We start from the raw sequence: 14,031 nt of genomic DNA, 5'->3' as shown, positions 1-14,031 counted from the left end.
GATCCTACATCTGTAGCAGTAAAGCATAGCCATTTTAGAAGTACAGGTTATTCCACAGGTGATAGCTAGCACGCTCATTCCCTTTGTGAGTGAATAGGTTTGTGTGTGAGTATCTAACCTGTGTAGTTCTCAGCCCGAAGGTGCATGTCACACAGCTTGTGGATCTAGTAATATCTGTGTAGTTTTCAGCCTGGAGGTGCATGCCACACAGCTTGTGGGTCTAGTATTACCTATGTAGTTCTCAGCCTGGAGGTGCATGCCACACAGCTTGTGGATCTAGTATTACCTGTGTAGTTTTCAGCCTGGAGGTGCATGTCACACAGCTTGTGGATCTAGTATTACCTGTGTAGTTTTCAGCCTGGAGGTGCATGTCACACAGCTTGTGGATCTAGTATTACCTGTGTAGTTTTCAGCCTGGAGGTGCATGTCACACAGCTTGTGGATCTAGTATTACCTGTGTAGTTCTCAGCCTGGAGGTGCATGTCACACAGCTTGTGGATCTAGTATTACCTGTGTAGTTGTCAGCCTGGAGGTGCATGTCACACAGCTTGTGGATCTAGTATTACCTGTGTAGTTCTCAGCCTGGAGGTGCATGCCACACAGCTTGTGGATCTAGTATTACCTGTGTAGTTCTCAGCCTGGAGGTGCATGCCACACAGCTTGTGGATCTAGTATTACCTGTGTAGTTTTCAGCCTGAAGGTGCATGCCACACAGCTTGTGGATCTAGTATTACCTGTGTAGTTCTCAGCCTGGAGGTGCATGTCACACAGCTTGTGGATCTAGTATTACCTGTGTAGTTTTCAGCCTGGAGGTGCATGTCACACAGCTTGTGGATCTAGTATTACCTGTGTAGTTTTCAGCCTGGAGGTGCATGTCACACAGCTTGTGGATCTAGTATTAACTGTGTAGTTTTCAGCCAGGAGGTGTATGTCACACAGCTTGTGGATCTAGTATTACCTGTGTAGTTTTCAGCCTGGAGGTGCATGTCACACAGCTTGTGGATCTAGTATTACCTGTGTAGTTTTCAGCCTGGAGGTGCATGTCACACAGCTTGTGGATCTAGTATTACCTGTGTAGTTTTCAGCCTGGAGGTGCATGTCACACAGCTTGTGGATCTAGTATTACCTGTGTAGTTTTCAGCCTGGAGGTGCATGTCACACAGCTTGTGGATCTAGTATTACCTGTGTAGTTTTCAGCCTGGAGGTGCATGCCACACAGCTTGTGGATCTAGTATTACCTGTGTAGTTTTCAGCCTGAAGGTGCATGCCACACAGCTTGTGGATCTAGTATTACCTGTGTAGTTCTCAGCCTGGAGGTGCATGCCACACAGCTTGTGGATCTAGTATTACCTGTGTAGTTTTCAGCCTGGAGGTGCATGTCACACAGCTTGTGGATCTAGTATTACCTGTGTAGTTTTCAGCCTGGAGGTGCATGTCACACAGCTTCTGGATCTAGTATTACCTGTGTAGTTTTCAGCCTGGAGGTGCATGTCACACAGCTTGTGGATCTAGTATTACCTGTGTAGTTTTCAGCCTGGAGGTGCATGTCACACAGCTTCTGGATCTAGTATTACCTGTGTAGTTGTCAGCCTGAAGGTGCATGTCACACAGCTTGTGGATCTAGTATTACCTGTGTAGTTTTCAGCCTGGAGGTGCATGTCACACAGCTTGTGGGTGTAGTATTACCTGTGTAGTTGTCAGCCGGAAAGTGCATGTCACACAGCTTGTGGATCTAGTATTACCTGTGTAGTTTTCAGCCTGGAGGTGCATGCCACACAGCTTGTGGATCTAGTATTACCTGTGTAGTTCTCAGCCTGAAGGTGCATGTCACACAGCTTGTGGATCTAGTATTACCTGTGTAGTTCTCAGCCTGAAGGTGCATGTCACACAGCTTGTGGATCTAGTATTACCTGTGTAGTTCTCAGCCTGGAGGTGCATGCCACACAGCTTGTGGATGTAGCGGATGTACATCTCCTCCTTGTTGATCTCTGACTTGTAGAAGTTCTAGGGAACAAACAGGCACAAAATAAGAAAAACAAGACAAGTCCTGCAGTGCCTCTGCTACTTCTGTTTCCACTTTCTCAGCCTGACACAGTGACAGTTATGTTGTAATTGTTGGTGCAGATGAGGTATCTGTAGTCAGAGTCTATAGTATCTTACCAACAGGTTGACAGTACATCCAGAGTCTATAGTATCTTACCAACAGGTTGACAGTACAGCCAGAGTCTATAATATCTTACCAACAGGTTGACAGTACAGCCAATCTTCTTGTTCTCTGTCTCGTCTCCTTTCATGCAGTCCCTAAACAGAGAGAAGACCACATCCAGTTATTTATTTACCGTGTGGAGAGTCTCCTGCTCTCATGTGCTGAACTCTACCGTCTCTGAGCAGACGTGCTGGTGTTACAATAACAAGGACCTATCCTGTACTACCTGTAGTCCAGCAGACGTTCCATCAGCCGTGTGACAGAGGTGACGAAGGAGATTCCCGTCTCCCTCCAAGTCTCCTGCTCAATCTTCTCCAGCAGGCTGTAAACAAAGAAAGAAACAAACATATGACTTAATAAATACACCAAGGCTTGCTTTGAGTAATGAACCTATAGACAACGTCAAGGCACACAGATGATATATCAATCAATAGACCAAGGTCAAGTTTGAGTGATGAATGTCATGTACACATAGCAGTACGTCATGTGACAGGATGTAGAGAGGAGTTAGGGGCAGTAGACTGTTAGAGGTGGGTTATCTCACCTGGGGTAAGGCCCAAAGAGCTGGGTTCTAATCCCACACGCAGCAGAAAGACAGGCAAGCAAAAAAAGCGTTATAAAAAGGTAGGAGGTAAAGAAATTGTTATTATAAGAGCAGGTAGAAACCCACAGGTTAGAGACAACACGACGTTATACAGGTAGGAGGTAGAAACCCACAGGTTAGAGACAACACGACGTTATACAGGTAGGAGGTAGAAACGAACAGGTTAATCTTGAGGGCAGGGGGCAGCTTTTTCACTTTCGGGAAAAATAGCATGACAAAATTAAACTGCTTGCTACTCATCCCCAGAATATAAGATATGCATATTATTAGTAGATTTGGATAGAAAACACTCTGACGTTTCTAAAACTGTTTGAATCATGTCTGTGAGAATAACAGAACTTATGTAGCAGGCAAAACCCTGAGGACAAACCATTCAGAATTTGTATTTTTTTGACGTCATTGTCTTTTCAATGAGTTTTTTTAGAGACACCAGATTTCTGTTGTACTTGCTTGCAGTTCCTACCGCTTCCACTGGATGTCACCAGTCCTTGGAAATCGGTTGAGGTTATTCCTTTGTGTACTGAAGAAGTAGGGCTATCGTAAATGAGGGTCACATGAAGTAAATTCTTGGATAGAGTCACGTTATGAAAAAAGTTGCGTCAGTTTGGTTTCGTTTTGTATTGAACACAGATCATCCCATCTTCAAATTGATCGATTATTAACGTTTAAAAATACCTAACGTTGTATGACAAAAGTAGTTTGAAATGTTTTGGTAAATTTACATGTAACTTTTGATATATTTTGTAGTGACTTGGCGAAAGTTGGAAGCTGTGTTTTTCTGGATGAAACGGTCCAAATAAGTTGACATTTTGGATATATATTGACGGAATTAATCCAACAAAAGGACCATTTGTGATGTTTATGGGACATATGGGAGTGCCAACAAAATAATTTCGTCAAAGGTAAGGCATGATTTATATTTTATTTCTGCGTTTTGTGTCGTGCTTGCAGTGTTGAAATATGCTACTCTGTTTGTTTACTGATGTGCTGTCATCAGATAATAGCATCTTATGCTTTCGCCGAAAAGCCTTTTTGAAATCTGACATGTTGGCTGGATTCACAACAAGTGTAGCTTTAATTTGGTATCTTGCATGTGTGATTTAATGAAAGTTTGATTTTTATATCATGTTATTTGAATATGGCTCGCTGTATTTTCCCTGGCTATTGGCCGGGACGTTTGCGTCCCACCTGCCCTAGAGAAGTTAAAGGCAACACAACGTTATAAAGGTAGGAGGTAGAAACCAACATGTTAGAGACAACACAATGTTATACAGGTAGCAGGTAAAGAAAAGGTTATTATAACAGTGGGTGTTACTGTGTGTGTGTGTGTGTGTAGGTGTGTGTGTTTGAATATGTGTGTGTGTTTATTCCTCTACTCACAGCAGGCTGAATAGTTCTCGGTAGTTCTCGTCTCCTTTCCCCTCAGACACCAGACTGTCTAGCTTGTCAATCAGCTCTGCCTCCACCTGAACACAAGTCAAGTCAGGTGATGTTACAACAAGACGTAAACCAGTGTTCTTCCACCGTTGTATCTGCGGGTTGTCAACACGATACACCAACCACTGTCTCCGAGGGAACATTTCTGCTGCAGATCTTGAGTAGAAAAAAAATCACTTTTTGTGAAATAAGAAAAATGGCAACCCTGACCTGATGAAATATAAGGTATGAATCAAATCAAATGTATTTATATAGCCCTTCGTACATCAGCTAACATCTCAAAGTGCTGTACAGAAACCCAGCCTAAAACCCCAAACAGCAAGCAATGCAGGTGTAGAAGCACGGTGGCTAGGAAAAACTCCCTAGAAAGAACCCTGACCTGATGAAATATAAGGTATGAACCCTGACCTGATGAAATATAAGGTGTGTATTCCTCTGAACTGATGAAATATAAGGTATGAACCCTGACCTGTTTGAAGTTCCCGTTCTTCCTCTGCTCCCAGTCCATCATATCGTGGAAGATAGGGATCATGATGTTCCTGACCTCCCCCTGAGGCACCAGGGTCACACCCAGGAACGGACCTATCATACCTGGGATGAAGTGGATCTTGTTCTCACCTGGAGAGGACAGGAAGATGAGTCAGACTGTACATCAATACAATCCAATGTGACTGTTTGTGGTTTGACTAGAATGCTGTGTGTGTGACAGGAAAGCATGGTAAGATAATAGGTAAGCAGTTATCTTTTCTACGCAATTTAAATTATGTTTGTGTTCCAATACTTCTGATCACCTTTAGAGATCAGTATTGCTAAAACACTTGTCTGCTCAACTGAAATGGAGTGTGTGCTTGAGAGATACACTATATATACAAAAGTATGTGGATTCAGTTATTTCAGCCACACCCGTTGCTGGCAGGTGTATAGAATCGAGCACACAGCCATGCAATCTCCATAGACAAACATTGGTAGTAGAATGGCTCATACTGAAGAGCTCAGTGACATTCAACGTGGCACGGTCATATGATTTCACCTGTCCAACAAGTCAGTTCGTCAAATTTCTGCCCTTCTAGAGCTGCCCCGGTCACCTGGAAGTGCTGTTATTGTGAAGTGGAAACGTCTAGGAGCAACACCGGCTCAGCCGCAAAGTGGTAGGCCACACAAGCTCACAGAACGGGACCGCCGACTGATGAAGGGCGTAGTGTGTAAAAATCGTCTGTCCTCAGTTGCAACACTCACTACCGAGTTCCAAACTGCCTCTGGAAGCAACGTCAGTACAAGAGCTATTCGCCGGGAGCTTCATGAAATGGGTTTCCATGGCCGAGCAGCTGCACCCAAGCCTAAGATCACCATGCACAATTCCAAGCGTTGGCTGGAGTGGTGTAAAGCTCGCCACCATTGGACTGAAGCAGTGGAAACACATTGTCTGGAGTGATGAATCATGCTTCACCATCTTGCAGTCCGACGGACGAATCTGGGTTTGGCGGATGCCAGGAGAACGCTACCTGCCCAAACGCATAGTTGCAACTGTAAAGTTTGGTGGAGGAGGAATAATGGTCTGGGGCTGTTTTTCATGGTTCAGGCTAGGCCCCTTAGTTCCAGTGAAGGAAAATCTTTACAGCATACATTCTAGACGAATCTGTGCTTCCAACTTTGTGGCAACAGTTTGGGGAAGGCCCTTTCCTGTTTCAGCATGACAATGCCCCCGAGCACAAAGCAAGGTCTATATAGAAATGGTTTGTCGAGATCGGTGTGGACGAACTTGACCCCATCGAACACCTTTGGGTTGAATTGGAACGCCGACTGTGAGCCAGGCCTAATCACCTAACATCGGTGCCCAACCTCACTAATGCTCTTGTGGCTGAATGGAAGCAAGTCCCCTGTCACACCTTGATCTGTTTCACCTGTCCTTGTGCTTGTCTCCACCCCCTCCAGGTGTTGCTTATTTTCCCCAGTGTATTTATCCCTGTGTTTCCTGTCTCTCTGTGCCAGTTCGTCTTGTATGTTCCAAGTCAAACAGCGGTTTTCCCGTTCTCCTGCCTTTGCTATTCTCTTTTTCTAGTCCTCCCGGTTTTGACCCTTGCCTGTTTTCTGGACTCTGTACCCGCCTGCCTGACCATTCTGCCTGCCCTGACCTCAAGCCTGCCTGCCACTCTGTACCTCCTGGACTCTGAACTGGTTTTGACCTTTTTACCTGTCCACAACCATTCTCTTGCCCTTCCCTTTTGAATTATTAATAAATATCAAAAGACTCAAACCATCTGCCTCCGGGTCTCGCCTTGTGCCCTTAAATCCCGGCAACAATGTTCCAACATCTAGTGGAAAGCCTTCCGGGAAGAGTAGAGGCTGGTATAGCAGCAATGTTCCAACATCTAGCGGAAAGCCTTCCGGGAAGAGTGGAGGCTGGTATAGCAGCAAAGGGGGACCAACTCCATATTAATGGCCATGATTTTGGAATGAGATGTTCAACGAGCAGCTGTCCACATTTTTGGTCATGTAGTGTATAAAAGAGATGGTGGGTATTCACCAAGGTTCTGAATGAATGATGGTGGGTACCCCCCCACCACCCAATAAATATAAATGTCACTACGTTTCAGGATGATTGTGGGTCTCACCAAGGTTCTGAATGATGGTGGGTACTCATCAAGGTTCTGAATGATGGTGGGTACTCACCAAGGTTCTGAATGATGGTGGGTACTCACCAAGGTTCTGAATGATGGTGGGTACTCACCAAGGTTCTGCCACATGCTGAAGAGCTCGTAGGCCATCATCACCCTCATGTCACCATACCTAGCAACAAAACAACAGGTGCAGAGTTATAGGCAGAGATCTCTGGCTATAGCACAGTGGACATGTATTGGATATTCTATCTATAGGATATTGGTATTCCCACAGTTAACAGATGAGGAAATGTACTGAGATTGAAGAACATCATTCCATGATGAACACAGACTTACAGAAGTCTACACAGTGTGTGCTTCAACCGTGAGGGGAGTAAACTTAAACCTCACACAGCGCTCTCCTCTAAAAGAACGTGTGTGACAAACAGGAAGTGAACACGGCAACGTGAGAAACAGGAAGTGAACACGGCAACGTGAGAAACAGGAAGTGAACAAGGCAACGTGAGAAACAGGAAGTGAACAAGGCAACGTGAGAAACAGGAAGTGAACACGGCAACGTGAGAAACAGGAAGTGAACAAGGCAACGTGAGAAACAGGAAGTGAACAAGGCAACGTGAGAAACAGGAAGTGAACAAGGCAACGTGAGAAAGAGAAAGGAATAACACAAAACAGAAGGAAAGAAAGAAAAAAAATGAAGTAAGAGAAGACAGAATGAGAGAGATGTGCTGCGTGCAGAAATAAACTAAACCCTGGCTAAATGGGAGAAGATAATCCAAGATTTAGCATGTTGGGATTATTGCCTGGGATGGGCTCAGCAGAGAGAGAGACCCCCTGCCATGGCCAACGCATTTAAAATACACACACACACACACACACACACACACACACACACACACACACACACACACACACACACACACACACACACACACACACACACACACACACACACACACACACACACACACACACACACACACGTCGTCTTATCTAGCTAATGTGTTATGAAAGCTCTGAACACAGACGGGCATCGGGCAGGCTAGCCTACAGACTGGAGCACGCAAGGCCAGTGTTGATACAAACTCTACACGCAGCACAGCTCAACAGTGTTGAAAGACCAATAGCTGGTGTTCTGTGGTGCGTCAGAAATGGCACCCTATTCCTTATTTAGTGCACTACTACCAAATGGGCCTTGGTCAAAAGTAGTGCACTATAAAGGCACTAGGGTGCCATTTGGGAGATAACTCTGATGTCTCTATGGGAAACAGCTCCATATAGATGTAGGATCTTAATTTGATCAGGTCATTTTAAACTTGTAGTGTATTTGAGGTTGAAAAAAGGCTTCCGTAGTTTGTAATTTCCTTATGAAACATTAAGCAAACCCTACAAAAAAAGAAAGAGAGAGATGGAGGGAGAGAGAGAGAGAGAAAGACAAATAGAGAGAGAGAGACAGAGAAAGAGAGAGAGACAAATAGAGAAACAGAGAGCAAGAGAGACAGAGAGTGAGAGAGAGAGAGTAGGATACAGAGAGAGAGAGAGAGAGAGTAGGATACAGAGCGAGAGAGAGAGAGAGAGAGTAGGATACAGAGAGAGAGAGAGAGAGAGAGTAGGATACAGAGAGAGAGAGAGAGAGAGAGAGAGTGTGCACCGGCATGGACAGAGAGATAACACATCCTGGGGTATTAAGGAAAGACCTTTTGATGGCTTCTGAAAGTAGGTCACTAAGTCTTGTCTGATACACCTGCTATCACTCTCACACTCTCAACATCACCGTCAAATTAAACATCTTTCAGAGAAAATGAGTCTTGTTCATCGTGATTGACAGATTAATTTAAATGGTGTTTGCCTGAACGAAGGTGTTCAACTGATGTGATGATCATTGTCTCACATAACCAATATTACATGATTAAAACCCAGACCTTTGGGCTACCTGAACCCTGGGCTACCTGAACCCTGGGCTACCTGAACCCTGGGCTACCTGAACCCTGAGCTACCTGAACCCTGAGCTACCTGAACCCTGGGCTACCTGAACCCTTGGCTACCTGAACCCTGGGCTACCTGAACCCTTGGCTACCTGAACCCTGAGCTACCTGAACCCTGGGCTACCTGAACCCTGGGCTACCTGAACCCTGAGCTACCTGAACCCTGAACCCTGGGGGGCTACCTGAACCCTGGGCTACCTGAACCCTGGGCTACCTGAACCCTGGGCTACCTGAACCCTGGGCTACCTGAACCCTGGGCTACCTGAACCCTGGGCTACCTGAACCCTGGGCTACCTGAACCCTGGGCTACCTGAACCTTGGGCTACCTGAACCCTGGGCTACCTGAACCCTGGGCTACCTGAACCCTGGGCTACCTGAACCTAGGGCTACCTGAACCCTGGGCTACCTGAACCCTGGGCTACCTGAACCTAGGGCTTCCTGAACCCTGGGCAACCTGAACCCTAGGCTACCTGAGAGCCACCAAGTGGTCCTTCAACCCAGATCTTGCCTCAGTGACTTAAAGTTCATCCTCCTTTACAAACACTGTAAGTAGCTCCTTTTCAGCAAACATTGCAGCTGCTGTGTACAGACAAAAATAGTAAATGATGTTAGGGAGTGAGCAGCAACTCTGTGAGGAGTCTTACTTGTCCAACACATTCTTCCTCTTAGCTGGTGTGGTGCTCTCTAATTGTAGGCTGGGCTGGTTGATGTATAGAACAGCCAGACTGAAGTATGAGTTCCACACCTAGACAGAGACACACACACAGACCATGTACATTAACATTAAAAGTTCAAGTTAAATAAGAACCAAAAAATGTACAATGTTCATCAATTTGTAGGTCAAATTTTAAAAAAAGTATTATATTCACACACATTCTTGGCACAACATTTTAATAATCTTTTCACTTACAATGTTTATGTTTTTATGACGTATGTCTTTTCTACTCTACCATCCATTACCGAATCAAATTCAGATCTGTAATCTACAAACTACTACATTCTATCATTTATTTACCAGCTGGTTCAATCCACTTAACATCCCTTTAAATACAAATCATGTTTAGTAGATGTCCTGAGTCAAGCAAGGCATTCCTTCTATATCATTTCCACACTATGGAGTAGATGTTTTCTCATCTGGAACAACCTTTATTCATTAATCATGTAATTTACCCTTTACAAGGGAGGAGAGAGGGAGAGGAGAAGAAAGGAGAGAAGAGATGAGGAGGAGAGGAGAGGGGGAGGAGAGAAGGATGAGAGGGGAATGAGAGGGGGAGGAGAGAGGGAGAGGAGAAGAAAGGAGAGAAGAGATGAGGAGGAGAGGAGAGGGGGAGGAGAGGAGAGAAGGATGAGAGGGGAAAGGAGAGGGAGAGAGTGGGAGGAGAGGGTGAGAGGAGAGGGGGAGAGGAGAGGAGGAGCAAGAAGAGGAGGGGAGGAGGGGAGAAGAGAATAGGGGGATAAGGAGGAGAGGAGAGCTGGGCGATTAAATGAAATGTCAATTATTTTTTCATTTTTTAAACAACTACTACTATAGTGATTCTGTCAGACAGCACACAGCAGCTATATAGAGATGAGATGACTTTGTGATTCTGTCAGACAGCAGCTCTATAGAGATGAGATGACTTAGTGATTCTGTCAGGCAGCAGCTCTATAGAGATGAGATGACTTAGTGATTCTGACAGACAGCAGCTCTATAGAGATGACTTAGTGATTCTGACAGACAGCAGCTCTATAGAGATGACTTAGTGATTCTGTCAGACAGCAGCTCTATAGAGATGAGATGACTTAGTGATTCTGTCAGACAGCAGCTCTATAGAGATGAGATGACTTAGTGATTCTGTCAGACAGCAGCTCTATAGAGATGAGATGACTTTGTGATTCTGTCAGACAGCAGCTCTATAGAGATGAGACGATGACTTGGGAATAAAATGATAAAGTTATAAAAAAAAACAAATGTAATATAAACAACAACTGATATATTATATTAAAGTAATGTGAATAAATTATGGTTAAAAGAGATGAGCAGTAATGGACAGTCACTACCATCATGGGAGTTTTATTAATTGTTTTAGTCTGTGTAGCTACAGCATTCAACTCACATAATGTCTACAAATATAATTAAAAACCGTGATTATTTTAAAAAATGATCGAACCGAAACAGAGCCTCTATAAGCACCTGCTGGGTACTGAGTTACAACTGAGCTGCAGGGTGCAGTAGAGACACAGCTGATTGGAGGCAAGCTGTGTGTGTGTGTGTGTGTGTGTGTGTGTGTGTGTGTGTGTGTGTGTGTGTGTGTGTGTGTGTGTGTGTGTGTGTGTGTGTGTGTGTGTGTGTGTGTGTGTGCGACTCTGTCAAAATCACAAACCTTGAAATCAAAGTCAGCTTCGGTGAAGTTTTTGTTCAGAGCCGGGGACAGACACTGGGCTGTCGTCACTATGATGCTAGACGGGGAAATAAAACAATACTGAAGTCATAGCCTGGGTACCAGTCTAAAGTCATAGCCTGGGTACCAGTCTAAAGTCATAGCCTGGGTACCAGTCTAAAGTCATAGCCGGGGTACCAGTCTAAAGTCATAGCCGGGGTACCAGTCTAAAGTCATAGCCGGGGTACCAGTCTAAAGTCAAAGCCTGGGTACCAGTCTAAAGTCAAAGCCTGGGTACCAGTCTAAAGTCAAAGCCTGGGTACCAGTCTAAAGTCATAGCCTGGGTACCAGTCTAAAGTCATAGCCTGGGTACCAGTCTAAAGTCATAGCCTGGGTACCAGTCTAAAGTCATAGCCTGGGTACCAGTCTAAAGTCATAGCCTGGGTACCAGTCTAAAGTCATAGCCTGGGTACCAGTCTAAAGTCAGCATCCAGGATTAAAGAACATGTTTTATTCCATCCCGTCTGATGATAGAGAGGAGGTTCAGTTCCACATGCTTTATGCAGACCAGCAATACATCATAATACATACATCTTGAATTGAATCATTTCAGGAAAAAACATAAAAGGGGATGGATGGAAGTGTGTCTATAAAAGGGGGATGGATGGAGGTGTGTCTATAAAAGGGGGATGGGTGGAGGTGTGTCTATAAAAGGGGGATGGGTGGAGGTGTGTCTATAAAAGGGGGATGGGTGGAGGTGTGTCTATAAAAGGGGGAGGGATGGAGATGTGTCTATAAAGGGGGGATGGGTGGAGGTGTGTCTATAAAAGGGGGAGGGATGGAAGTGTGTCTATAAAAGGGGGAGGGATGGAGGTGTGTCTATAAAATGGGGAGGGATGGAGGTGTGTCTATAAAAGGGGGAGGGATGGGGGTGTGTCTATAAAGGGGTGGAGGTGTGTCTATAAAAGGGGGGTGGATGGAGATGTCTATAAAAGGGGGAGGGATGGAGGTGTGTCTATAAAGGGGGGATGGGTGGAGGTGTGTCTATAAAAGGGGGAGGGATGGAGGTGTGTCTATAAAAGGGGGAGGGATGGAGGTGTGTCTATAAAATGGGGAGGGATGGAGGTGTGTCTATAAAAGGGGGAGGGATGGGGGTGTGTCTATAAAGGGGGGATGGGTGGAGGTGTGTCTATAAAAGGGGGGTGGATGGAGATGTGTCTATAAAAGGGGGAGGGATGGAGGTGTGTCTATAAAGGGGGGATGGGTGGAGGTGTGTCTATAAAAGGGGGAGGGATGGAGGTGTGTCTATAAAATGGGGAGGGATGGAGGTGTGTCTATAAAAGGGGGAGGGATGGAGGTGTGTCTAAAGGGGGGATGGGTGGAGGTGTGTCTATAAAAGGGGGAGGGATGGAGGTGTGTCTATAAAATGGGGAGGGATGGAGGTGTGTCTATAAAAGGGGGAGGGATGGGGGTGTGTCTATAAAAGGGGGATGGAGTTGTGTCTATAAAAGGGGGATGGGTGGAGGTGTGTCTATAAAAGGGGGATGGATGGAGGTGTGTCTATAAAAGGGGGATGGATGGAGGTGTGTCTATAAAAGGGGGATGGATGGAAGTGTGTCTATAAAAGGGGGATGGATGGAGGTGTGTCTATAAAAGGGGGAGGGATGGAGGTGTGTCTATAAAAGGGGGAGGGATGGAGGTGTGTCTATAAAAGGGGGATGGATGGAAGTGTGTCTATAAAAGGGGGAGGGATGGAGGTGTGTCTATAAAAGGGGGAGGGATGGAGGTGTGTCTATAAAAGGGGGATGGATGGAAGTGTGTCTATAAAAGGGGGAGGGATGGAGGTGTGTCTATAAAAGGGGGAGGGATGGAGGTGTGTCTATAAAAGGGTGAGGGATGGAGGTGTGTCTATAAAAGAGGGGTGGATGGTGTGTGTGTGTGTGTGTGTTCAGGACAACATACTTGCTGGTCAGCAGCCTCATCACGTTCCAGTCCCGGGGAAAGACACTGAGCTTCATCAGGTTACGAAACACACAAAATATCTTCAACAGGAACTCCTGAGAGGGAAAGAGAGAGAGAAAGAGAGAAAGAAAGAGAAAGAGAAAGAGAAAGAGAGAGAGAAAGAGAAAGAGAAAGAGAGAGAGAGAGAGAGTGAACAGGAGCGTGTGAACCGGCAGAGAGAGAGAGAGAACATCTGTGCAGTACAGTATCCGTCTATAATAATTTGCAATATTATATTAGTTGTATGTGGGCCATATGATATCAGTAATATGTGTGTCAGGTTTATCAATGACTCTCACGTCTGGTTCTGTGTTATGAAAGCTGGCGCCGTAACATTTGCATAACAAAAGTAACCTGTCATAGCCTGGGTCCCAGTCTGCCTAAGGCTTATGACAGGGAGTACGATGAGTGGTTTCTGCAGTTCAGCTCTCCAGAATGTACTCCACTGTCTCCCACCAACTCTTCCACATTCATTGTTTATATTTTTTGGGGGTATAAATTCCCCATTACATACGTAACGAGCAGGTCTAGTAAATGTACCGTTAATTTGGTGACCTTTGTTTCTGTTATTGTATTACAGTAATTTACTGTTCTCAGTCTCAGAGTAGAAACGGTCAAAACCTGCTACACTTTTGGTTAATTGTGCGCCGTCTCACGGGTCTCACTGGTCTCACGGGTCTTACGGGTCACGGCCGGCTGTGACACAGCCTGGGATCGAACTTAGGTCTGTAGTGACGCCTCATAGACCTGTTGATACGATGTTGCACTTCACGAGCGATAGCTCAAGTCCAGGCAGATGGAAAGGGAGGCAGACCGGCGTACT

At 45.3% G+C, this 14,031-nt stretch overlaps 1 protein-coding gene across 19 annotated transcripts in view; it reads right to left on the bottom strand.

Moving 5' to 3' along the window:
* The window catches only part of LOC129815762 (dedicator of cytokinesis protein 3-like), a 400,044-nt gene that overhangs the window by 29,839 nt on the left and 356,174 nt on the right, over positions 1-14,031 (bottom strand). For 17 of the 19 annotated variants that reach the window (XM_055869857.1, XM_055869854.1, XM_055869856.1 and 14 more), the window contains 10 exons: positions 13,170-13,264; positions 11,211-11,286; positions 9,492-9,592; positions 6,976-7,034; positions 4,717-4,865; positions 4,191-4,276; positions 2,751-2,777; positions 2,433-2,528; positions 2,241-2,301; positions 1,911-2,004 (listed from right to left, as the gene is read on the bottom strand). In XM_055869857.1, the coding sequence (XP_055725832.1) occupies positions 1,911-2,004; positions 2,241-2,301; positions 2,433-2,528; positions 2,751-2,777; positions 4,191-4,276; positions 4,717-4,865; positions 6,976-7,034; positions 9,492-9,592; positions 11,211-11,286; positions 13,170-13,264 (844 nt within the window). The remainder of the gene's footprint in view (positions 1-1,910; positions 2,005-2,240; positions 2,302-2,432; positions 2,529-2,750; positions 2,778-4,190; positions 4,277-4,716; positions 4,866-6,975; positions 7,035-9,491; positions 9,593-11,210; positions 11,287-13,169; positions 13,265-14,031) is intronic. The other 2 variants (XM_055869858.1, XM_055869868.1) reach the window with 1 other exon arrangement.

This window comes from Salvelinus fontinalis, chromosome 18, assembly GCF_029448725.1.
Source record: "Salvelinus fontinalis isolate EN_2023a chromosome 18, ASM2944872v1, whole genome shotgun sequence".
Classification (NCBI taxonomy): domain Eukaryota; kingdom Metazoa; phylum Chordata; class Actinopteri; order Salmoniformes; family Salmonidae; genus Salvelinus; species Salvelinus fontinalis.
This window is presented reverse-complemented; position numbering and strand designations above follow the sequence as displayed.